At 41.5% G+C, this 26601-nt stretch overlaps 1 protein-coding gene across 2 annotated transcripts in view; it reads left to right on the top strand.

Moving 5' to 3' along the window:
* Nucleotides 1-26601, top strand: part of EP300 (E1A binding protein p300) — a 1713356-nt gene that overhangs the window by 907776 nt on the left and 778979 nt on the right. For both annotated transcript variants that reach the window (XM_044076495.1, XM_044076487.1), the window contains exon 11: nucleotides 312-386. In XM_044076495.1, the coding sequence (XP_043932430.1) occupies nucleotides 312-386 (75 nt within the window). The remainder of the gene's footprint in view (nucleotides 1-311; nucleotides 387-26601) is intronic.

The following is a 26601-nucleotide window of genomic DNA, read 5'->3' as shown; positions in this document are numbered from 1 at the left end:
CTGCCTGTATGACAACCACACTGTAGTTGGTTCTTATCTGGTTAAAGAACAAATAAGCAGATTTATGGCAATTGGGTGAGCAGGTGCTAAAGACTGGGGGAAAACATTTAAGACTTTTTTTTTTTCCCATATCTTTTTGTGTTGTATTTATGCAATTTCTTTTTGAGTTGAAGACGTGCACACTTCAAAATGAAGCTGTACAGTTACCATTCTAAGCTATAATTTATAGACAGTGGAGTTTTGACACCCTGAGAAATTGTTGTACTTCTTGGAATTAATTGAGGACTATTGCATTTCCTTTTTTGTTTTAGATGGACCTGTTCCTGACCCCAACATGATTCGACCAAATGTGCCAAATCAGATGAACCGTATGCCGACTCACTCTGGTAGGTACTTAAAAGCATTTACAGTTGTGAAATTATCACTGATTTGACTATAGACTTGCCAATTAATGGTGCATAGTGGGAGTAAAATAAACAGACCAAAATAACGGTAAACATGTTGATTAGAAGTTTGATTTATTTTTGGCATTGTTTGGATTTTTTTCTTGACCATTTTGAAAATCTGTAAGAATACATAATTTTGGAATTTTTCACACTCAATGCCTTTTTTAGGTAGGCAAAAAATGGGCTAAAGTTGTGTTTTTTGTGCTTAAACTCTTAATTTTTCTGTCCAGCCCTTTCAGTTCACCGCAATTAGAGTCTGGTTAGATTAGAAATTACTGGAAACTACCAAACTACTTAGTTATAGCTATTTAAACGCTTGTCAGGCATGGAACAGACTTCTTAAGAAAGCTGCTTGAAAAAAGACATTGCTGATAAAATCAAAGAAATTTAATGCAACAAAAACAGTTGAGCACTTTAATCTTTACACTCAACTTCATACCAGAACAGTTGAGCACTAGTTAAAACTGCTGGTCTTGGTTATCAAGTTTGACCCAAAGAAACTTTTTGTGCGCAAGAATGTTTGGAACAACTTTTGTTTGTGATCATTGAGTTTTGAATTGTGCTTGCTGGTGCTCTGACTGGTCTACATTTTGTGAATTGTTAACATTTGATTTTTTGTGTGTTCTTGAATTTTCTTTCCTAGCTTAATTATATTCAGTTAGTGACCTTCTGACCCTTTCTTGGACCCCTTGTTGACAGTGCAATATTTCTGTGTGTTCTAAATGATCTCTCTCAACAAATGCTTCCTTATTTTAGGTGAATTTAACTTGTTACTTAATAAACTAGGTCACTTGAAACTGCAATGTAGGATAAACCCAAAATTCCTTTCAGCAGTTGCCAAGTAAACCTTACTCTTCTTGAACTTACTGTTACAAATGTCTGCTTCTTACCCTGCCCCTCTGATAACCAAGATTCCCCAGTGATGAGGTTGGACCATAAATGTGAACTTCCAAGTGTTCTACAGCAACCCCCACTGAAGGGTAAGGTTTACAAATATGCCAACCTCAGCCTTCTGTGCGACAAAATGTCTAGTTCACCTGCACCTTCCTGACTTTTAACATGGCTGCAAGCTTCACTAATGAATTCTGCTGTCATTTAGAAAAATGCATAGAGCTTGCAGTTCCTAGCAGAGCCAAGTGTCATCCCAAGTGTCTTGGGAAAATTCAGAAACAAACAACCCTCATGATCCACTGTGACAAATATACCGTACAGTAAAAGAAAAAAAAACTCCTTAAATGACTTAGTATCTACAAAGCTTATCTTCTCAAATATGACATAGAAAGCATTACAAAAGCAAAATGAAGACAGTCAGATCCTCCACTAAATGAGCCCATGAACGTAGGCTAGCCTCACATGCCCAAGATGATTTTAAATCCAAATATAGCTATGTTAAAAATATAAAAAAAAATACCCTACATGGCTCTGAAATTATTCTTGATGATGCTTCCTATTGTGACACAGTAGATATTGTCATTGTTGGTACATTTAGTGCCATTTTTACCCCCTCCCCCGAGTTTCTGCTGAAAACTTCATAGTAGCTGATTCTGTTACTCCTAGGTATCTATAAAGATTGCATACTAAACGTGCTAAGACCAAAAATACCTCCACCGTCTTTTTTCCAAGATGTCTGCAAACTGATCAGCTTAATTTCAACTCTCCCAGTGTGAAAAAAGAAACTGATAGAGAAGGTCAAGTAATTCTGCCTGTTGTAGTAAAATTCAGTTACTAACTTATAAGTACACTGCCTGGATGCCAGCAAAGAAGAAACTTGGAGATCCTGAAAGAAAATCAGCTAGAAAAGGTGAAGTGAACACACACTGACTGGAAAGAATCCTGCAGCTGTTCAACAAAAAGCAGTTCAAGCTCCTGCTGTGGTAAAAGAGGTGGCTTCCAATAATTTAGAGGAAAATAGTCAAATTTGCTCAGTTAAAGTAAATGAAACATTAAAAGAGTGTATTAACTCAATTAACAGAAGGCTAAGTGGAAGAAGCTTTAAACAGCTATTCAAATAAACTGATAAAACTACAAAAATCACAGGTTGAAATGAAGAAAAGGTTGGCTGAGTATGAGTGCTTAAGAACAGCAGTTTCCAAAAAAAAAAAAGTGGTGGAGTTAGAGGACAGATAACTCGGAGGTTTTCTGCTGTACCAGAGAAACTGGAAGGATCAGACTGTATTAATTTCATGAAAATACAAACAAGTAACTGGACAAGTATTCCACAGCAGGCTTTAATTGAAAGGGCACATAATGTGTATGCTCCAAACCTTGCCATGAGATAGCAGTCAAGTACTCTTAGTAAACATGTAGTCATACCAGCAGAAAGTTGATCCTGACAAAACTGTGGCAGAAGGGCAAAAATACTAAAAATTGTAAATGGTAAGAGTGCTTGTGGAAAATGATTAGTCACTGTACACCATGCAGAAGAGGAGCAAATTTATCCCATCAATCCAGGAATGTCAAGAGGCAGGCATATGAGATTCAAGCTGCTGTGTCAAGCTGTCTTCATAATATTTTTCCTAGAGGATTGAAGCCATTTTATTGATGCAGAACAGGCTAAGGGGAAATACAAAAGTTTGTCCAATAAGGGTTGAGGCATCAATCAGAAGGAAACTCTGCTTCTGTTGGCAAGTCTGTTAAACGGACTTTCTCAGTGCCTTAGCCAGTGTTTCAAAGGCAAATGCTTGAGAGAAGAATGAAACACAGGAGTTGATTAGAAGAATCACAGGCGTCTTGGATTGAGAGATGGAGATGAACATGAAAAAGATTGCGCTTTTGTTGACTTGTTGGTGGACTGAGGCGTATGCCCCACTTTTTGTCAGTGCTTGAAAGGACACTAAAAGGAAAAAGGGAGGGAGAGAGAAAAGGTAACTGTAAGTAAACAATTTTTGTTCTTAACAGTATTTGTATAAAACATGATATAAATTGTGTTATGTAGTAAAGTATTTTCAGTGATTGTTGTGCATGATAAAGATACGAAAGTAAACGGGTGCTTTCTCCCTCTTTTTTCAGTTTTTAGAAATATAGGCATTATAATATAAAAAGAGAAGAAAGACCAGGCAAAAGCATGTTTCAGTTAATAGGTTGTAATATTGGGCTGTTTGGGTGGGATGCAAAAGTGCACCAATTTATAATGTATGTAGAACCAAAATGTTTTCCTTTACATTTACATAGGTGAATGTCTGGATTAATGCCCTTGGCTTAATCTAATGACACTTTTTGGGAATGCAAGTTGGTTTTAAAAAATGGGCCACAATGTAGTAAATAGTTTTCTTTAAGCAAGTAGTAGTAAAAAAAAAAAAAAAAGTTGAAGTATGGCAGAATAAGAGTGTTCTCACAGAGCAAGAGGAGGTGCAAATGCAGAATGCTAGACACGAAATGAGGGAATATCTGGATAATGTGCATGGGTTTAGAAAGATTGCAGTAAGCAACTGTTTTGATAACCTCAAAGCACAACTTTTAGCATGATAATTAGGCAAGAGGAGGTAGAAAGGATTGTTGCTAAACTTAGGGAGCCTGTAACAAGAAAAATATCCAGAGATCCTGTAGAGGTTATATATATTTTTCTGAAATTTTGTATAAAGCAGAGGAGTGTGAAAATTAAGAAAAAGTACAAATGGAAATCATTACGGAAGACTTGTGTATGCCAAGGGTAGAGGTAAGTGAGGCTCAGTAATTAACATTTAAGACAGGAGGAAATGAGATAAAAAACTGTTCTGTCTAGTCAGTCTACAGAGAGCTACCAGGAATAGATGGAATTCCTATGGACGTTTGGACGCTAAGAGGGAAAAAAAGTGATAAATATCTGATATAGGTTTTGTTTAACAGCATTTTAAAAGAGATGAAGCACAAATATTGAAGAAATCTGTGATAGCTGTAATACTTAAAGATAGTAAAGACCCATCAGACCAAGTCTCATAAAGGCCCGTTTCAGATTTAAGTCTTGATTATGAAGTGTTCATAGGTGTGTACTAGGCTAATGGCCCTGGGGCTTTTACAAGCCTAGCAATAGGATTACCCTGGCATAGTGCCACCTGACCTTAGTTCCCAGCGCCTCTGTCAAGTTGAGCCACTGGAGTTCGTCTATAATAGCTAAAAGAATGGAAAAGGTGTTGCCAAAGTTGATAGATACGGATCAGTTTGGTTTTGTGGAGGGGAGGTAAACATTTGACAACATTAATAGATCAGCAATGATCCAGAGGAAAGTAGAATGTAAGATACTGCTTTTATTAGTTGTCTTGACGCAAACCAATCTTTTGAGAGAGTAAGCTGGGATTTTATGAGTAGGGCAATAGAAACATTTGCATTCCCTGATACAAAGCCAAGGTTAATTAAAAGGGTATGTGAGGGATCAGAGGCAAAAACTGAAGTGTGAGAGTTCCTGTCTGATAAGTTCTGTCTGTACATAGGAACCAGGCTGGGGTGTCCTCTGTCCCCTTTGTTTGTGTTAAATTTAGAGCCATTGACAGAGAAAATAATGGACTCAAATTCAAGGATATAATTGGTATGGTAATCAAGAAAAGCTGGCTTTATTTATAGACCATATTAATTTTTACTCGATAAAACCAGAAAATGACATCTCAGTATTGTGGAACATTCTGAGACGGTCTTTTCAAGATATAAAAAAAAATAATGAAGACAAAACAAAGTCTACAGATGTAAACTGTGTACCCACACATGCATTGGTTTATAAATACTCATACGTGCTGAAACTAAATGGTAAAAACTGTAATGTCATCACTATTGCTCGACAACCCTTCCTCTCATCATACTGTATAGACAACACACAACTACAAAATGAAAATGTGCTGTGGGACCTAGGTACTTTGGCTGAAAGCGCCATCTCTTTTGACCATGATGTGACTGTGGTTGGCAGGAAATCCTTTTATTTAGCCCAGCTAATACCCAAAGGAATATCAAGGTTGAAAGAGGTAGTCACTCCATTATATTCAGCATTAATTAGGCCAATTAACTACAATGCATCATTTGTGATGTCTCACTAAACATGTTAAACAATTAGAAAGCCCCCAAAGATTCCTAATCAGAAAGATCACAGGCCTGAAGTTGTTAAACTACCAAGAGAGGCTGGAAAGCTCTATCTCTTTATTCAGTGGGTTATAGACTTAAGAGGGGAGATCTGTCTCACCGACATCAGACACCCGATTGTCCTGGACCACCTGCATCTCCACAAGTCCAGTATTTCCGGTTCTAGAACCAGGGAGCTAAATCTTCACATGTAAGTAAAACATGGGTGGATATGCAGGTTAATAAACCAGCATCTCCCAAACCTCTGGAGTAAGCTTTCTCTGCATGTTAGTGTGATGCACTATTTTCCTTTAAAGGTAAACTTAATGACTGGATGAGTATCCACAGATTTATTCCAGGATTGATGGCATGGCCTTTGTGCAAGAAGGTGGTGTCACCTGAGGGAGGGTACTGGCAAGGAGTGCATAATCATATGACTCACTGCCCCTATGTATGAATCAATGCATGGATTGACCTGTAAAGGACCACTTTTAGTTGCATTCTGAGAAGTGCAAATTAACTTGCACAGTAAAATGAACACATTAGTTGCAGTAACAGTAAACATGAGTGCAGTCTGGCAAAAAAAGTCAAAAGGTGTGTCATTAAAAAGACAGATTAAAAGCAATGTTTAAGGAAGTTGTTAGCAGAGTAGTATAGAATAGCTAGATACCTTCTGAGGTAGTGTATTCCAAAGGTGCTGGTGCCACTGTCTTCGGACCAGCAAGAGCTTCCTGACAAATAGACTCTTTAAAGGATGACTCGGCACCTAACATTGCCTGAGCAGAGGAGTGTGTGTGTGTGTGTGTGTGTGTGTGTGTGTGTGTGTGTGTGTGTGTGTGTGTGTGTGTGTGTGTGTGTGTGTGTGTGTGTGTGTGTGTGTGTGTGTGGAAAATTTGACTTCTGTGACTATGCTGGGGGTTTTCTAGTCGAAAAGTGTGTGTGTGTGTGATTTGACCTCTGTGACTATGCTGGGGAGGGGGGGGGGTCTAGCTAAAATGATGCAAACTAATTATCTTTTCACATCTGTCATTTTAACACTGCCTAAGCAGAGGGCTTTATTTAATTTGGTAACCTGGGCAGAGCTGTGATCCAACAGGACATGTCTGTCTCAGCCTTGACAAATATAAATGATGGTAGACAAGCAAATTAACAGGAAGTAGTGTGAATACAAACAAAATGCTGTGTGCAGATAGCAATGAGTCAATAACAGAAATAAAAAAAATTACACAGTAATGACAGTAGGAAGAGATGCTTAGAGTGAGGAGGGAAGAGTTAAATTGTGAAGGGATAGCGCATAAAGTCTAAAACATAACTTCTGTCTGCCTTTACTTTTGTTGATTGTATGCAGTGTGAAAGAGATGTCACAAATTAATGTAGGGAAAAGATGCGACAAAGACAAATTTGCCTGACTGGTTAAGGGGAGAGTGGGAGATTAGGTGATGTGTCCAGTGGTGAAGTATCTGCAAAGTGACTCAGATTCAAGATGGTCTTCAATGAAAGCACAAAATGAGGAGTATGACATGAGTTGTTTATGCTTAGTGGGGAGGTATTCACAGAGTTTTGGGCCTAGGATAGAGAGAACATGGGGTAGTGCAGTGAAGTCTGGCTCTGGGACATTGAAGAAGTGGACCAGAGTGGTTAAGGTGTCTTGGATAGTAAGTGGGGTGGGGGTGTTGGAATAGGTTTGAGTTAAGGGAAGGACAGGAGTGTTCTTTGAGGAGCTTGTAGAGTTGGAATCCAAGAAGCTGGTTGGCATGCAGTTGGGCAGGTAGTCAATCGAATTTATTAAGCGTGATACAATGATGCTTAATTCTAGAGAAGAGAGTAATGAAAAGGCAAATAGAGTTGCTTATAGTTTGGACAATGGAGGAGTTTTTCTTGAATGCTGCTGCAACCAGTGTAGGTTCATATTTAAGATATGCGCTAATAAAATGCCTTTGCATTTATGGCATTCCATCATGGTCTGGAGAGAGGGGGGGGGGGCGGTTATAGGACCAAAATTGAATGGAATTTATTTTTTCTAGGTGAAAATGAAAGTTCAGTATGGGATCAAGTCACATACCAAGGTATGTAAAGGAAAGGACTTGGTCAGTGGGGTTGTCATGATGGACATGGTAAAGTTTTTTTTTGCCATTTAGGAGGGATTCGGGCACTTAGGCAGAGAGACATTTCCTGTGGTACATTTGGTTAGGGACACATGGCTGAAGTAACATTCAACTGCAGGGAAATATGGTTGTTGCATATTCCCTGTGGGCAAAGAGAAACACACTGCCATGCACACAGCTTTAATAACCAAGTGCATGGGGACAGAAGAAATAATATGAGTGTTGTGCTCAGTATACATGACATGTTTATGTAACTACAACATGTAGAAGTGTGCTACAGCATGGAGGAAATTTTGCATGTTACTGTAGTCACATTTGTGCTCTAGTGTGCATCTTGGGTAATGTTCCCTAGACACTGTGAAGGGGTTATTGGCCCAAACACAATTATAAAGGCACTGCCCATTGTGCACTGCACTTTTACTGTCACTGATAGGACCACTGGGCCAGCCTGCTGATACCTGCCTTACTGCACTGCCTGTTGTCTTGGGGACCATGGACATTATTTCCCCCCTGTGAATTTGGTTATTGAAGTTGTGGGCATTTCACCACTTTCTTCCCTTTGCCCACAAGGGAATTAACAGCAGCCATATTTCTCTGCAGCTGAATGTCACTTCAGCCATGTGTCCCCAACCATATGTACCAGAGGGAAATATCCTGCCGCCTAATTGCCTGAACCCATTTGGGTGAGATATCAAACAGCATTACTTTAGGTTTGGAAGTGTTCCGCATTACCTTTTTAAGCCATTTGATAAGAGAAAGGAAATCCGCTTGTAGTTGTATTTTCAAGGAAGGTAGGTTTGAGTGAAATAAGACCCATGTCATGGTAAAGTAAGAGCTAGAGGTAAGGGAGGTCAAGTGGTAGTAAAAGAAAATGGAAAAAAAAAAGAGGGACTCCAAGGAGAGGGATGGAATCAGAAGTGGTGTTTTGAAACTGAAGAGAGAAATATCATTTGGAAAGATAATTTTTAAATCAGGTTGCTGTGTCTGTGTTAATTACAGTTTCAGTTCTGTGATCTAGCAAAATTAATATCAACCAGATTGAAAGCTTTGGTGAGGTCAATAAAGATGGCTTCAGTGAGGAGCATGTTAATTTGCAAGTTTCCTAACAGCCCACAAACCATACCATTGTGAGGATAGTAGATTATATTGTGAGCTGTAGTGGGTGAGTTGATAGTAAACTAATCTTTCAAAGATTTTACCAAGTATGGGAAAAATGGAGATGGAAGGGAAGTCAGTGGTGTGGGATGCAGTAGTTTTTTTTAGAGGAGAGGTTTAACAGTGGCTGTTTTCCAGATACCAGACACTATGATTTGAGTTAAGCAGAGATTATAAATGTAAAGAATTGGTGTGACTATGAAGCCCTTGCATAGAGATAAGAACCATGGGTGAGGATTGTCAGGACCAACAGATGTCAGTTTTTAGTACAAGTAGTGGTACTGTGTGATTAGCTTTGATATGGAAATTGGGAATATAGTGGGAGGAGGGAGGTTAGAGGGAGAGGAGGGATTATTAACAGAGTCAGAGATAGGAAGTGTGCTGAAGTGGAGGCTAAGATCGGCTGCTGTGAGTTGAGATGAGAAAGAGTGGATGTTAGCTGGATTAAAAAGGCCTGTCAGGCAGTTTTTCACCCATAATTTTCTAAGGTGAGTTGAGAAGGAATGACAGATGCTTTTTCATAATATGACTTTTATGTCACCTGATTGCCTGTTAAGCCAAATTTCTGAACTTAGTATAGTGCTGCATGGCATTTGAGGATGGGTAGTTTTTTCCATGGATGCCAGGCATCCTTCCTAAGTCTAAGGAGGCATTTGAGTTTGTACATGAGCCGGTTGTTTTTGAGGGGTTTAAAGAGCCATGTGATTTAAGGAAAGCGTAAGTCCTGGAGGTTACTAAGAGTTTGTGTGAGGATAGTGTTGCAGTGGTTAGGTTCAGTGGACCAGAGAATAGGAGACCAGTCTAACGAGGATAGAATTGTCTTTAGTTTGAAGATGTTGAATTGGTACTTGTTCCAGAATGATATGAGGGGAAGGTATGGATTTTGTGGTGAGAGATACTGGAGCTAATTGGACCATGGTCATTGATGGAAGGGGGGAGTGAATATGAATTTGGGAATTTGTTAGGCTTATTAGTAATAAGATCAAGAAGCAAGTGATGAGAAGAGTTAGGGTTTGCTCCATGGGTTCAGTGACCAGTTTGAAGTCATTAAGAATTTCCAAGATATTCTGATTAGGGCCAAGAAGGTTGAGATCGAAGTCCCCCAACAGGATGAAGTGGCTTTCTATTTTTATTTGCTTTATTTGCTTTTGTTGACTGGGAAAGTCCACTGGGCTGAAATGAGCCCATTTTCAGTGGAGGCCCGGGGTGAAAAGCTCCGTAACATTATAAAGAAGAAGTAAATTGTTAAACAAGAGTTACAGATTGTAGTACAGTTACAAAAAGAGTATTAATCTTGACAATCGGTAGGGACATTGTGCAGTTATATGTTTACAAGTTATGAAATCAACTAATCTATTCGAATTTAACAGAGAGGAAAGATGAGCTATACACATACACAATTTTAGTAAATTTTAGACGGACTGATTAAGCAATAGCTTGTATAGTATACATGAAGCGTGTATGTGACTACACTGTTGATTCCAAGGGTTTCACTTAAGTGTAAAGTGGGGAGTATAGTTTGAGAGGGTAAGTAGGAGAATCAGGTTGAGGATTTGGAGATGGTGCATGGGCAGAGCCATTGAGGAGAGAGATTGATGTAAGTTTTTTTTGAATAGGGGGGACAATATTAGTGGTCATGAGAGTGAGTGGAAGAGCATTCCAGAGTTTGGCAACAGTGAAAGAGTAGAGATACTGACCTGCAGGGAGTTTTGGTCTATTTACTTGGATAAGAGATTGGTTTTCAGATCTGAGATACCTGTTCGGTTGATAGTGTTAGAACGGAGTTGAGGGCTGGGCACTCAAGAGGTTTGTATATAATTTTGTGTGCTGTAGCCAGTTGTATGTGTGTAAGAGGTTGTGGTAGTTCCAGACAGTTCAAGGATTGTAAAGAATGGCAATGGTGAGAGGAATATTTTGCATTTGTTACAAACTTAGCAATTTTGTTGTAGCAGGAGTCCATCTTGGTTCTAAAGCAGGACTGGATGTTTGTGGTGATGGGGGCACTGTAGAAAAGGTAGGAGAAAGGTTGGAGCAAGTGTTTTTCTTGTAGAAAGGTTTAAGAAATGTTTGTCTATAAAGGATTCCAAGTTTTTGGTGTGTTTTTTTTTTATGCTGTTGCAGATGTATTGGTCGAATGCTAAGTCATCTACACTAACACCAAGTAATTTGGTATGGGGGACTACCTCTATAGCTGTTTTGTTAGAGGAGGAGTAGATGAAGTTGAATTTATTGCAGGTGATTTTTTTCTTGGGTAGAAAGCGTAGGAGTTTGGTTTTGTTAAGGTTCAGGGCAGGTGGTTAATGGCTGTCCAAGATTCGGTGGTGGATAAAGCTTTTTAGGTTAAGGTCAGGAGATCTGTTTCGGAGGTGCCAGAGCAGATGGTAGTAGAGTCATATGCGTATTGTACTATGGATCCATGAGTAATAGCAGAGTGAAAGTTGTTGATAAAGATACTGAAAAGAAGGGGTCCTAAAACTGATCCTTGGGGAACTCCAGTGGCAGTAGTGAGAAAAGGTGAAATGGAGTGAAGCCACTTAGATTGTTGTAAGATGATTGGAAAACCAGTCGAGCAGATGTAGACATGCCTAGGTGTGAGAGCTTAAAAAGGAGGAGAGTGGGATATGATGTCAAAGGCTTGAGAGATCGAGGAAGAGTGCAGAGACAAATTGGTCATCATTACGATGGTGGTTGACAGTGTTCAGATAGGGAAGGAGGGCAGTTATATGCTGTGTCTAGGTCGAAAGCCATGCTTAGTAGTGGAAAAGAGCTGGTTTTGGAGAAGATAATTCATAAGTTGAACTTGAATGCATTTTTCCATTATTTTAGAAATGGGGGATATGGCAATGGGGTGGAAATTAGATATTTCTTTGTTATTGCCACCTTTATGTAGGGGAATGATATAGGCTTTTTTTCCAGATGGAGGGTACATAGGATTCTTGACTAGATCTATTTATAAAAATACTGATTGGGTAGCTGATAGATTTGGCTGACATTTGCATGTACTCAGGGGGTAGGTTGTCTGGGGCTCTAGTACCGGGTTTGAGTTTTAGAAAGAGATTAGTTATTGTGGACATGGGAACTGGGGAGAGGGTAAAAGGCTGGGAAGGGAGATTAGAAGCTTGAGAAATGAGCTATTGGGTTGTTGTTGTGACTAATTTGTGGAAAGGTGACAGCAAGTTTGGATAGAATCTCTGTAAAGTAGGAATTGAAATGTGAAGCGGTTTCAGTGGGTGTTTTGTCAGGATCTGGGCAAGGGTTGTTTTTGGCACCTGGGTTTAGTAGAGACAGAGTTCCAAAATCTTTTGAGGTTATGGTTAGTCATTTTGGAGACAGAGATAGTATTGTTTTTTTGTTCTTAATGATTAGATGTTTTATTTGGTTACAGAGCTGTTTGAAGAGTTGTAGTTCAACGGGATTTTTACTATTCTGCCATTTTTTCCATGTTCTGTCTCTTGTCATAAGTTATTTGGTTTCTGTTGAAAGCATGTTTGCTTGATTTGTTTTTATTCTCTTGTTTTGAAGGGGGGACATTCTATTTAGGATGTTTAGGAATGTTGAATTGAATAATTCAACAGCTTTGTCCGGGGGGGGGGGGGGGGGGCGGGGGGGATAAAGATTTTAGAGTACTCCGGTTGATTTTACTGAAAGTTTCTTTAAAGTTTGTTTGGTCAGAGTTAGTTAACTTTCTAATGGGTTTGTAGGAGGTGTTGCGTATTATGTAGGCAGGGTGATGGTCAGAAATATTGCAGGGGAGAGTTCCTGCTGAAAAATTTTGTTAAGGTCGGAGACTAAAATCCAATCGAGAATGGAACCACTGTCACTTGTACGTCGGGTTATGCTAGTAAATGAGCTGAGTGAGGTTATAAAGATTGATGGATATGTTGGGAGAGGTAGTTGAATGGTCTAGCCAATTTATATTAACATCACCTAAAATTATTGTTTCATTGTGGATATTATTGGAGGTCCAGAACAGGATTTTTTCTAATATAGGTATATTATTGCCTGGTGGAATATATTCAACAACCAAACTAGGAGTTTTGAACTTGTTCATTTTTAGATGTGCTATGATGAGTTCAGCTGTGGAGAATTGAGGAATGGAGTTAGAGTGGGGGATAATGGTAAGGTAGTTAGAGTAGAGAAGTGCAACTCCATTTTATTACTGGGTCTGTCAGATCTTAGACAAGAGAAACTAGGTGGGAGAAATTTGGTGCCTTTTATGTATGGTATTAGCCATGTCTCAGTAACAGCAGGTATATCAGGTTTGAAATGGGATATCCAGGGATGGAATTTTGGAGTTTTATTTCTAATACTTTGTATGTTAATGGTGGCTAGTGTCAAGGATTTGTGAGATTTGGAGGGGAGTGGATGTAGTAGGTCCAGGGTTGGGGTGGATGTCCCCACATTGAGATAGTGTAGTGGTACTGTTTAGATGTAGTATTGATAGGAATTTGTGCTTATAGATGTAATGTGTTATGAGGGACATTGTGAGTGGAGTGCGATGTGTGTGTGAGAGGGTTTTGGGTTTGAGAAATAACATTGTGTTAGTGGAGTAAAGACTGGAAGATATGTTGGAGTATGATTTGTGATTGGAGGGTTGGGCTGATATGATAGATGTGGGTGGGAACTGTAAGTGAGTGAGATATGAAATGTAAAGTGAAGAAGGCTTGAGAGACACAGGAGGAGTATGGACTTAGTGACATAACTGTGGATAGTGGATGAATGGGGAGAGATTGCTATTGTAGAGATTAGGGTAGTTGGTTTAGGAGGATGGAAGGAAAGTGTTTTGTGGATTGGATAATTCAGGTCTGTTGAATGGGTGGAGTGGGGTTGGTTGGTAGGTGGGTATTGGGTAATAGAATTGTGGGTGTGGTAAGTCTAACTATAACTGTAATGGGGGTGGGTGGGAATGGAGATGGGGTAGAGGAGTGGAGTGAGCCCAAGAGAAAAAAGGGGGAACGGAGTGGGAAGGCCCAATAGACGTATACAGCACTTGAAATATGAGAGAGTAAAACAATCAGTAAGTTGTGTAGTGCAGAGTAGAACCCCAAGTGATAGAGAAGAGAGGTAAGTGGAGTAGTTAGCAATTGTTTGTGTTCAGTGGTAGATTTTATTTTTCTTTGTGTTGGCAGGTTGGGGGCAGAGGGGCTGGATAGACTGGGTATAGAAGTGGAGAGAAAAACAATTTAATGACAGGGACGCACTATATGCTCGGAATACAGTAATAAGTAGGGCTAGAGCAGAAAGAAATGGGAGTGCAGAATGCAGTGTTAAGTAGGGCAAGAGCAGAAAGAAATGGGAGAATAGTATGGTCGGGGATGGTACGTCAAATTTATGCAAGGTGAATCAGATTGGGGTGAATGGGAGGTGTTAAGAGGAGAGCAAGGGAAGGTAGAGTGTTAAATACTAGAGGGTACTAAGGGGGCAGAAGGAGTGATGTACGAAGGAGAACCAGAATGAGAGACAGAGGTACAGACAGTTCTTACTCTAGTCTAAGTAATGGTACACATATATTCAGTATTATAGGTCAGACAGCAGACCAAAGGATCCAGTCTTCCACTGTGTGACTAGGGGTTCTCAGGGACTGTACTTTTTGTGGGAGAGCCTTGTATCCATCGGAGAGAGGGAGGAGCACTGTCATAGTGGTTTCACCTTTTGGCTTTTACCAGAAAGGCTCATCCAGATTCTGCTACACTTTGCTGTGAAGGAAAGGTTAGTTTGCTTTTATTTTTTATGTTTTGTATTACTTTATTGCCTTTTTATATTTTGAATATTGTGGTTTGTTTTCTTTACCTTGTGTTTTACTTGCATTCTGCTTTAACTGCATATTAAAACTTCAAAAGAGACCACAGCTCTGTCTCTTCTGAGTCGGGCAGAAATTAGAACTGATCAATTAAGGACTCATTCATAAGATAGAAGAGGTCACTTAAGGTTAATCATTTGTGAACTGAGGGGGTGGAGCTAGGAACTAAACCTTCTATTTAAGGGGTAAAATAAAACATTTCAGAGCTTTACCAGAAAGGCTCATCCAGACTCTGCTACACTTTGCTGTGAAGGAAAGGTTAGTTTGCTTTTATTTGTTGTATTTTGTATTACTTTATTGTCTTTTTATATTTTGATTACTGTGGTTTGTTTTCTTTACCTTGTGTTTTACTTGCATTCTGCTTTAACTACATATTAAAACTTCCAAAGAGACCACAGCTCTGTCTCTTCTGAGAGAGGAAGAATTTTTTTCCCACCCAGTTACAGTTGTCTTGTTAAATACCACTGTCTTTCTAGTTGCCTGCCTCTTGTGTTAATCTGACCATATATCTCATTTCCTCTCTGCTTTCACTGGCTTGCGTGAGTAATCACAAAAATCATCATTTTTGAATTCCCGCCCCTTCAACTATTTAAATTTATTGGCCATCCTACTGTATTCCATAGTACCAGAATACAAAAGTGACCACCCCTTTCAATCCATCTTGCTGTTTTAAAACTAAACCTTAACTTTTTAAACAGGTAAAACTTAAGATGTTCTTTGTGTTTCACTGTTGCAGTCATTACATTAGGGTAATCTGCTGGCAGGTTGCCCTCAGTCAGCCTGAATTCCAAAGTCTTGGGTCCTGAGTCGGTTGCGGTCTCCTCTTCCATGACTTCAGGTCGTCAGGGGTATAAAACAAGCAGCCGACGCCATTTTCATTAATCTTTCTTGCCGCACGGTGCCAGAAGCAGTTCGCAAGTGCCGGTCAGCCAACTCCTGAAATTTTCGAGTTTCAGAACCGAAGTCTTCACTAAAGCTAAGTACCCCGTTGAGGAAACTTTTTTCTTGCTCTATACCGATGTCAGAAAAAGTTAATAATTGTATTACTTGTGGGAAGCAAATACCTCATAAGGATTTCCATTTATACTGTATTCCTTGCCTAGGCCCTGATCACAACGTGCCTGGCTGTCGGTTTTGTGCTAGATTTAACCAACGCACTATTAAGCGTCTGTATATTTTTGCCTCAGAATATTTTGGAAACATGTTTAACTACCCTGAAATATCATCGGATAGCAACCTGACTACCGAAGTACACAAAAAACGCAAAGAAAAGGACGGAGACATACCATCGAGGTCCAAAACAGACGACGAAGCTTTTCCTAAGCCAGTCGCTGGTTCACTGGTACTCAGTGAGGTGCTTTCACAGCCCCTGATGCCTGCTGCTTTCGAGTCGCAGTCCCCTACCGAGACCCATGTGGAGTCCGGCACGCCGCAAGATACTCAAAGTATTGTACCCACGGATGTCTCTTCCTCGGATGGGTCCAAAGCCATTGAGCAGGCACCAGCTTCTGAGGGTGTATTCAGGCCTCGACATTTTTATATAAAACCGACGACAGCTGCAAAACCAAAGACAAAAGTAACTTCTAAAGCTAAAAGACTGACGCATGAGCCGTGTGCACAGGCCGCTATGCCTAATAAACAGATGATCAAAATGGCTGAAGACCTAATTACCTCGATCAGTGGTTCCCAACCCCCTCCTGATAAGAGGCCTAGGCAAGACACTGATTATGAATCTTCAGATCAGGTTTCTATTTCTTCTGATTCCTCTTCTGATCAGGAATTATCTGTTCCTCCCTATGAGGATTCTGATGCAGAGGAATCTATCCCATCTGCATCACCTCCTGAGGATTATTCTTTTGGAGAAACCGTGCATACTTTGAGGGAGCATTTTCACTGGGAGAGTCAAGATTTTTCAGAATCAAAAAAGAGGCTCAGGGATTTCCTTCTTCTCCCACAGCACAAGCCTTTAGCCATACCCCCCCCCCCCCTGTTTTAGACATTGTGGATGATGTGTTTTCGGAGTCGAGCTTGACTCCTGACTCTTTACCTCCGGCTCCCAGCAAGCCTGACAGATATTACAGGGTCCCTGACTCTCACAAATTTTTATTTAGAAACCCTGCTGCTGACCCCAAATCTATTTCACAGGGTCCAATGACAGTTAAGGCCTCAACAGCAAAAAATCCTACCCCCTCTGACAGAGATTCAAGGGCACTAGATAGATGGGGAAAGAAGGTTTATACATCTGCAACCTTGGCAATTAGGGCCCTAAACAGCCAGTTTCATATGCTCAAGTATCAACAACATGTTATGGGATTGCTGAAACAGAAAATGAAACAGAAAATTATGTTGATTTCTGAATGTGCAGAAAATAAAGAATTGCAGGAATTATTGCCTGCAGCTGAACAAGTTGGAAAGCATGCTTTGCAATGTGGTTTTGATTCCTTAGAGGCCTCCTGCATGGCCTCAGTTACTGGATCTGTGATTAGGAGGCATGCCTGGCTAAAAGAGCAAAATTTGCCTGATCATGTTAAAGCTAAATTACTGGATGCACATTTACAGCATGATACTCTGTTTGGTATTAAGGCAGTAGAGGGTCTTAAAGAAAATGGAAGACAAAGCTAAGTCTATGCAAACTGTAAAAGACTTCTTACAAGTGCAGCCGCCAAAATTCAGTAGACACTGGCCTACAAAAAATTGGTCCTTTCCTGTGTCCGACAGAGCTCAAAGGGGCAAATCCAGACGCCCTAAAGGTTCTAGATACCAGGCTCAAGATTCTTACAGGTCAAAGCAATGGGGTGCTTCTACCTCCAAATCTGGAGGAGATAAAGCGCAACCCTACAGAAAGCAGTCCCAATGACTTCCCTCTGCCATCACCAAGCACTTATTGGCAGCACCCTTAGGGGGAAAATTAGCACTTTTTGCTCAAAATTGGCAGTTAACCCAGGACAAGTGGGTGCTAAACATAGTATCACAGGGATACAGATTCCATTTCCATACTCTGCCAATGACAAACGGTTGGCCGGATCTGCCAAAAAACAATGGGCAGAGGCACAGAAACAGGTTACGTCCCTCATGGATATTGGGGCTATTCAGCCAGTACCAGAACAGGAAAAAGGACAAGGTTTTTACTCTACTGTTGGTACCCAGAAAGGACAAGCCCTGGAGGCCAATACTGGATTTATCAATTTTGAACACATTTCTGGGCATTCCAAAATTCAAAATGCTAACTTTGCAGCAGCTTCTGCCCATGCTAGGCAAGAATACTTGGCTGGTGACATTAGACCTAAAAGAGGCATACCTGCATGTCCCAATAAGGGAATCGTGCAGAAGATACCTCCGTTTCAAGGCTGGATTAATGCATTACCAATTCTCTGCACTGCCCTTTGGCTTATCTCCTGCACCCAGGGTCTTTACAAAGTGCTTGGCACCAGTAATTGCTATTTGCAGACAAAGAAGTATACACATATATCCTTACTTGGACGACTGTCTCATTCAAGCAGAGAACAAGGGCATTCTTCTTCGACTGTCTCATTCAAGCAGAGAACAAGGGCATTCTTCTTCAGCACCTGGCGTTTGTGAAAGGGCTTCTAACATGCCTAGTGTGCACAATAAACGAAAATAAATCACAGCTGGTGCCCTCACAAAATATAACATACCTGGGTGCAAGCTTGAATACAACTGCCCAGATGGCTTTCCTCACGCCAGACAAACAAAGGCAACTGACTACTCACTTCAAACTGATGGCAACAAAAACCCAATTATCTGCAAGACAAACTCTGCAGGCTTTGGGGTTCATGGCATCCTGCATTCTACTGATTCCATATGCAAGACTGCATATAAGGAAACTTCAGTGGTACCTAAAAAGTTTATGGAGTCAACATTGTCACAGTCTGGAAACAATGATTCCTCTCATTCCCTGCCTACAACAGGAGTTTCTATGGTGGGAAAAGGCATGTCACCAAAACATGGGACGGCCCTTCAGTCTACCCCCTGCCAGCCAAACCTTAACAGACGCATCAGGCTATACATGGGGAGGGCCTACCTGGCAGGGAAGATGCATTCAGGGCATATGGACCTCAAAACAAATGCATCTGCATATCAACCAAAAAGCTGTTCAAAATGCCCTGACAGCCTTCAAGGACTTACTTCATCCAGGACAACTACTGATAAAGACAGACAACACCACGGTTATGTGGTATATAAACAAGCAGGGGGGCACGCATTCATACCCCCTTTCCAGACTAGCCATGGCACTGTGGGACACAGCTTTGACTTACAAGTACATCTACAAGCTCAATTCCTGCCAGGAAAACAAAATACTCTGGCAGACGACTTAAGCAGAAACCTTATGGAAACCTTATGGACCCTCACGAGTGGAAACTAGATCCACAAGTCTTCAGCATGATAACAAAGAAATGGGGGAGCCCGGACATAGATCTATGTGCCTCTCCTCAAAATTATCAATTGAAAAAATTCTGCGCAAGGACTTATCACAGACAAGCATGGAAAGTGGACGCCCTATCCTTCAGTTGTAAAAACCTATCCGTTTATGCCTTTCTTCCTCTGCCTCTTCTTCCCAAGGTCCTACTAAAAGTCAGACAAAAGAAGCCAAAGATGATATTAATTGTCCCAGACTGGCCACGCCAATACTGCTACCCAATCCTAAGGAACTTGTCTCCATACCCAGCTTGGACTTTACCTCAAAGACCTCAATTACTGTCCCAGCAAAACAATCGGATCCTCCACAATCAGCTCCAAACACTGAACCTGGCAGCATGGCTGATTTATGTAGTTATACAAACAACACCTCTCAGTAAAGCTGTGATGGATGACATTTTGGAAGCCAGAAAGCCTAGTACTAGAAAATCTTATGCTGATAAATGGAAGAGATTCTGTGCTTGGAATCGAGCACAAGGAACTGATACAGCAGAGCCAGATATTCCTCAGATATTGCAATACTTGACTGAGATGCTTGACAAAGGCCTATCTTTCTCATCAGTACAAATCCATGCCTCTGCTATTTCGGCTCATTACAATACAGAGCCACCAGTCTTTTCTCATCCTTTACTAAAGCAATATCTTAGAGGAGCCAAAAATTTAAGGCCTCCCAGAAGATCACCAATACCTGCATGAGACCTCAGTTGTGTGTTGGAAAAGCTCACCCTGCCTCCATTTGAACGAGCTGCTACTGCAGATCTAAAGTTCTTATCATAGGAAACAGCTCTGCTCCTAGCAATTACTTCAGCAAGAAGAGTCTCAGAGCTACAGGCCATCATGGCTGTGGAGTCTTTTATCATATTTTACCCAGTCAGGGTGTCTCTGAGGACCAATCCTTCATTTATGCCTAAGGTGGTTTCCAGTGTGGCTCTTAACCAAACTATTCATCTGCCAACCTTTTATCCAAATCCGCAGAACAAGGGGGAGAGGATTCTGCATTCATTGGACGTACACAGCCAGCCAGGATTCTACTTGAGCAGGACTAAAGCTGTAAGAAAAACTGAGCAGTTACTAGTGACATATGCTGCAGGATTAGAAGGAAAGGCTATTTCAAAGCAGACTATTTCAAAGTGGATAAGCCAATGCATTTGTTTCTGCTACTTACACCATGGCAAACCTGTGCCAAGGGCATTAGGTCTCATTCCACCAGAGCTGCAGCTACATCAGCAGCCTTTCTTAGAGGAGTACCTACCAAAGACATTCTAGAGGCTGCTACTTGGAGTTCTGTTCACACTTTTGCAAAGCATCATTTGCCTCTCTACTCCAAGTCCAGGGCAGGCTTTGCCACTGCAGTTCTGCAGGGCCTTATAGCCACCACTAATGCTGTTTAGCTTCAGCCTCCCATCCATAGCTTTGGGATTCTACCCAAATGTAATGATTGCAACAGTGAAACACTAAGAACATAGTGCAGTTGTGTACACGTACCATAAATGTAGATGTTGGTGTTTACACTGTTGCAGTCCAGGTTACCCACCCGCCATCCCCCTTTTATTCTGGAGTTTTTCTTTCCTTCACTATCTTCTGCAACCTATGTTGTGTATTTGCTTGTAGATGAAGGTAAAGTTTGTATTGTTGCATGTATATATAGTTTATATATCTATTTTTTGCTACCTTTTTGGGGGCACCTGACATCTGGGGCAAGAAAAACTAAAATGGCGTTGGCTGCTTGTTTTATACCCCTGACAACCTGACGCAGGACCCAAGACTTTGGAATTCAGGCTGACTGAGGGCAACCTGCCAGCAGATTACCCTAATGTAGTGACTGCAACAGTGAATACACTGAAACATCTACATTTATGGTAAGTGTACACAACTGTACTTTACCTACTTTCGTCTAACTTCTCTAGTGCACACTGCAGTGTGCATTTTTTTTCATCTAACTTTTAAGCATCCCTGTGACTAGCACTTGCTCTAATACCTGCTGGAAAGCACTAGGAAGCCTTAAACTGATACAAGCACTCAACTTGTCTTGGTAATAAGGAGAAATTAATCATAGGCACTAAACAGCCTATAATTGCAAAGTACCTTGCTAAGGTAAGGGAAAACAGCTCCTGTACTTTACAAAAAAAAAAAAAAAAAGCACCAAACCAGACATGTTCAAGGGTCAGCTTCCAGTGATTTCTCCTGTCCACCTGGTGAATCTGGGCGTACTCGGGCAATGCAGTAATTGCCTCATGTACACAGACAACCCTCTCCTCCTACCACCCAACACTACAACCTGTGAGAGATGCACTTACATAGCCAAAATGGAAGCAAAGCTCTCTCCACCCAAGATTGTGCTAGACAGTCAAGAGGAGAAGGTTAACACCCACACTACACCTCAAGCAACACATAGCCCTTCTAAACCCACACCACCAACACCCACATATAGCAACACTAAATCCACATATGCAGAGGCCCTTGACTGTAACCTGCTCAAGCAGCAAGGATCTCTGAAGCTGAAATGCAAACAAACACCAGTCACAACCAAAGTGTCACATAGCTCACAACACCAGTGTGCCACGCAGCAACAGCCCCTAAGACAAGACAAACGTACCTAACATTTTAGTCATAGGTGACTCTGTAGTCCGGCACACTGATGTCCCACTCACCAGGTTGAACAAGGAGAAAATTACAGTCAGCTGCCTGTCTGGTGTCAGGATCCGCCACATAACGCATGCACTCAAGTCACTCCACAACAAGTACAAATATGACTCTGTTATTGTCCATGTTGGGGTGAATGACTTGAGACGTACCTCCCTGGATTACATGAAAAGAGCCATGGAAAAGCTCTCGGGTCACGTGGCCCAGGCAGGTATGACCCTAGCCCTGAGTAGCGTCCTGCCTTCGCCCAGAATGATACCACAATATAAGGACAAAATGATTGACTTCAACAATTGGCTAAGCTTCTGGTGTCATTCAAAGGGGACCCAGTATCTGTCTGCCTGGGACAACATGATCGACAGACCACGATGCTTTGCCAGAGATGGGCTGCACCTGTCGCCCCTGGGATTCATGTTACTGGCTAAGGCTCTTGCCACCCCTATAGTGCCTTTTTTAGGCAAACTTCAAAGGACAAAACCACCACCGTAGCAGGTACAAGCATGCAAAATCTGAAGGTAATGCTGCTCAATGCTAGAAGTCTAAACCTCAAAAGGCACTCTCTCGAGGTACTCCTAAAAATGGAGAACATTGATACCTGTGCAGTAACTGAGACCTGGTTCAAGGCTCAAGAGAGCACCCCTGCAGTACCAGTCTACAACTCTTACCACACTTTTCGGCCACCAAACCAGGACCGAAACACTAAAGGTGGAGGAGTGTCGATATTCACCAAGGATATTCACACCACCAGGCTAGATGCCCACCACAATGCATCTGACATTCTACATTCTCCAGGTGCAACTAACACTAGGTAAGACTGCAATCCAAATTGTAGCTTGCTACAGATCCCCCCCCACCCCACCATGCCCCAAGATTCTCACTACACCTTTCTAAACATACTGAAAAATATTAAGATAGAACCAAACACCCTAATACTGGGTGATTTTAACTACCCTGCCATTAATTGGGAAAACTACTCGTGTACCAACACCTTTGCCCAGCGGTTCTTGAAATTCATAAATTCCAACGCCCTGGATCAACTAATCCATAGTCCCACCAGGGGCTCCAATATCCTAGACCTGGTCATTACCAACATGGGAAATCGATGCTCCACACCTGTGGTCACCCCATCATTAGTCAGGTCTGACCATAAGCTAATCACCCTCAACATCCACATCCCACCCCCCACCCCCCAGTAAGGAAACCTCCTTAAAAAACTTCTCCAAAGCCAACTTCATGCTACACAAGTCAGACGTGACAAACTTCATGACACCCATGCAGACGGGAACTGAAATCTCAGCTGCTGAATTCTACACTAAGGCACTGTACGAGCACATCCACTCATGCATGAATCGTGCCATCCCAAATAGAACCAAGTTGCTCTCATCCAAAAAAATGAAGCCAGTGGGTGGTCCCCTGCCATAAACAAACTTTACAAGAAAAGAAAGAAACTGTTGCAGAAAAGAGGAAAATCCCAGGATGCAAAAAACTCCCTTACCAGCCTCAGTAAGAAACTGAGAGCCCTCATAAAATCCTCCAAAGCTAGGTACGAAAATAAAATTGCCAAAGATTCCAAAGACAACCACAAGGCATTCTATAACTATGTCAGGAATCTAAATGTCAATGCTCAGATCTGCTCTGAGCTAAAACAGAATGGAATTAAATATACTGATCCCAAGGATATTGCCAATATCCTGGCAGATCGATTCAGTGCCAACTTTACCCCCCCACCCCCTAAATGGCCCATCTCAATACCGGAAGATTGCCAAATTCCGGTAATAATGGCCACACAGGTAAAAAAACGCACTCTCCAAAGCTAAGAATACAGCATCCATGGGACCAGATGACATCTCAGGCTGTGTACTACATGAACTACAATATGAACTGGCACCTCACCCAAGTGTCATGTTTAATCATAGCCTCACCTCAGGTTTCGTGTCTACTGAGTGGTGCAGAGCTACAGTTATCCCACTCCGCAAGGGGGGGATCCACCTTGGATCCCGGAAACTACCGTTTCATCAGTCTGACGAGCCTCATCTGCAAGGCCATGGAGCATATTATCATGGAACTTATAAACAAAGACATTGGCAACCTTCAAACACTGGACCCCACCCAGTTTGGGTTCGTGAAGGGCCGATCTTTTCTCCTGAACCTGATTGACTTCTTCGACTCAGTCTCCAGAGCCATGGACAAGGGTAAGGTGGTTCATACAGCCTATCTAGACCTTGCCAAGGCCTTTGACACCATCCCCCACTCTGGAATCTTATATAAATTTACTAAGTTGGGCATTAATCTGTACGTCACCCAATGGGTTTCTAACTGGCTTACTGATAGAACCCACACTGTAAAAGTAGCCGACTTCAAATCCAGCTCCAGACAAGTGACAAGTGGAGTACCTCAGGGTTCAGTCCTGGGACCGCTCTTGTTTGGCATCTACTTCTCTGAAGTACAGGCCAACACTAAGGGACTCTGGCTAACAACGTTTGCAGAGGACTGCAAACTGGGAGCCATTATTGAATCCCCAGATGCTGTGGTTACTCTACAAAAGGGCCTTACAGAAACATATGCTTGGTGCCAGAGCCATGGGCTCAAGCTCAATGCCAAGAAATGTATAGTTATCCCCTGTGGGAAAAAAATATACCCGTGAATTACCATATAGGTGGCAGTACACTAAACACAAAGTGTGATAACAGACTTAGGGACACAGGTGGACAGTGGTCTCTCCTTCGATAACCACATCGCCACAACAGTCAGGAAATCCTTCTATATGGCACACCTCATCACTAAGGGCTTTTCATCCAGAAAAAAGGAGGTCATTGTCCCACTGTACTCATCCCTCATTAGACCCATTATAGAATACAACGCCCCGTTTGGTATGTACCTCTCAAGACGTCTGCAACAACTGGAAAGGCCACAGAAATACCTCACTAAAAGAATCACAGGCCTAAAGCAGATACCCTATGCTGACCGCCTTAAAAAACTCCAGCTATATTCTGTCGCATATCGTCTACTCAGAGGCGACCTCTGCTTAATATACAAGGCCATGTCAAACCCAGAGCTGTTGGACATGCTACACTTAAAGAAATCCCAATCCTTCAGAGCCACATGCTCCAGGGATCTAAACCTTGTCATCACAATAAACAATACATGCTGGAGGGATAGGTTCCTGACCCAGAGACTCCCCAGACTCTGGAATAGATTGCCCATACATGTCAAGCAGAGTGCCTCTTTGGTCCTCTTCAAAAGGAACCTTGACGATTGGATGGGAGGATTCACCCCGGGGATCACGTCAGTTGCCCTGTTTGACAGGTGTCCAAGGAAGTAAATAGTGTGGGAAGAAATAGCCAGGGAATTGTTATGGCTAGGTTTGTATAGGCCCTAGGGCTGATAGCCTAGTACCAATCTATGAACCTGATAGGAGTAGAAAGTGTTTGTTAACCTAGGAAAGAGGAAAAAGTAAATCACTGATAGTGACATAAAGATAAAACAATACTGATAAGTAGAAAATAAGTAACTAGGTAATGCTCCCAGTAGGGTCAGACAGGATAGGTCAAAACTAGGGAGTAGCAGGACAGCTAAATATAAAAATGTATAACAAGGGCTAATGCATGCACTGCTTAAGAGGCACCCTAGAACATGCAAAACATCCAGTAGGTTGGTATGCACCAGAGATATCAAAATAGTTATTCTTGACCAAGTACCTTGTTTACTGCCTGTGTTAGGACAAAAGGAGTGAAGGAGCTCAGATGCCACACCAAGAGGGCGACTGACCTACCATTTAGATTTAAGTATATGGTGATGGGACAAAGGACAAGTTTAGACAAAGGACGAGACAGTAGTACTTTGTACTGGTGGTTATGCGACTACTTTGAGATGGAGGGCAATTAAGGAAGTTGTTAGGGAGTAAAGCAAAGGGGATATGCAGTCATTAGTAAAAATAGTGTGTGTGATAGTGTTAGGTAAAAAGATGGAGAGGACGTTATTGATGAAATATCACCATCTAGTGGCTGCAGCTGGTGTTGGGCTTGGTGTGAATCAGGAGGAAAGGGGGCTATGGAAGCAGACTGAGAAAGTTGTTAGGATAGTTCAGAAATATTAAACGGCTATATACAAGGTAGAGTCTACTTGTAGATATAAAAGAAGAGCAGATGGGAAGATGAGTAATAATAAAGTGTTAGGGACTTCACTGGTGAGCCCATACAGTAAGGAGGCGACACAAGTAAGGGGGACAGCCTCTTGGTAAAAGAGGGTTGTACTACAGGAGGTCTAATTCAGGAACTGTGTATATTATAGCCAAGAACTTATTTTAAGTAGGATGAAATTTTTGAGATAGCTTTGCATTTCTTACATATTAGTCACCAAGAAACATTTTTTTTAAAATTAAAACATTGTCAGCAAGAAGACCATTAGATTCATGTAGGAATATCCTTACATGGGTGATTTGACAGCAGATGTACAGATGTAGCGAGACGTACAGATTTTTCATAGTAGGACAGTTACCACTAATTGATATGCATTTCAACAGAAGACCAATTCCAAGAAGTTATGAAACTTAGAACTTTAAATCTTAAGCCCAATGTGGGCGGCACAGTGGTGCAGCGATTAACGTTGTCGCCTCACAGCAAGAGGTTCTCCGGTTCGATTCTCGGCTGGGGTGCCTTCTTTGTGGAGTTTGCATGTTCTCCCTGTGTTCGTGTGGGTTTCCTCCGGGTACTCCGGTTTCCTCCCACATTCCAAAGACATGCATCTGGAGCATTTCTCCCCGGGCCTCCGCTGAAAACAGGCTCTGTGGAACCTAGTCGGACTTTCCCGGTCAACAAATGATAAATAAAAATAAATGTGAAGAGGGGGGAAAGCTCCTTATACCACCTAAGCAAGGGGATTCATTCTTGTACCCCTTTACCTCATGTCATCTCTTTACGGGTTACATAAATTTGAAGTGTTTTCTGAACTTTTGTGGAAACACGACATCACTGAAGTACAAGTTATTTAAGCA

The sequence above is a fragment of the Protopterus annectens genome, chromosome 1.part1 (assembly GCF_019279795.1).
Source record: "Protopterus annectens isolate FY-2018-M chromosome 1.part1, PAN1.0, whole genome shotgun sequence".
NCBI lineage: Eukaryota > Metazoa > Chordata > Ceratodontiformes > Protopteridae > Protopterus > Protopterus annectens.
The sequence above is the reverse complement of the archived record's forward strand: the minus strand, read 5'-3'. Positions and strand labels throughout refer to the sequence as shown.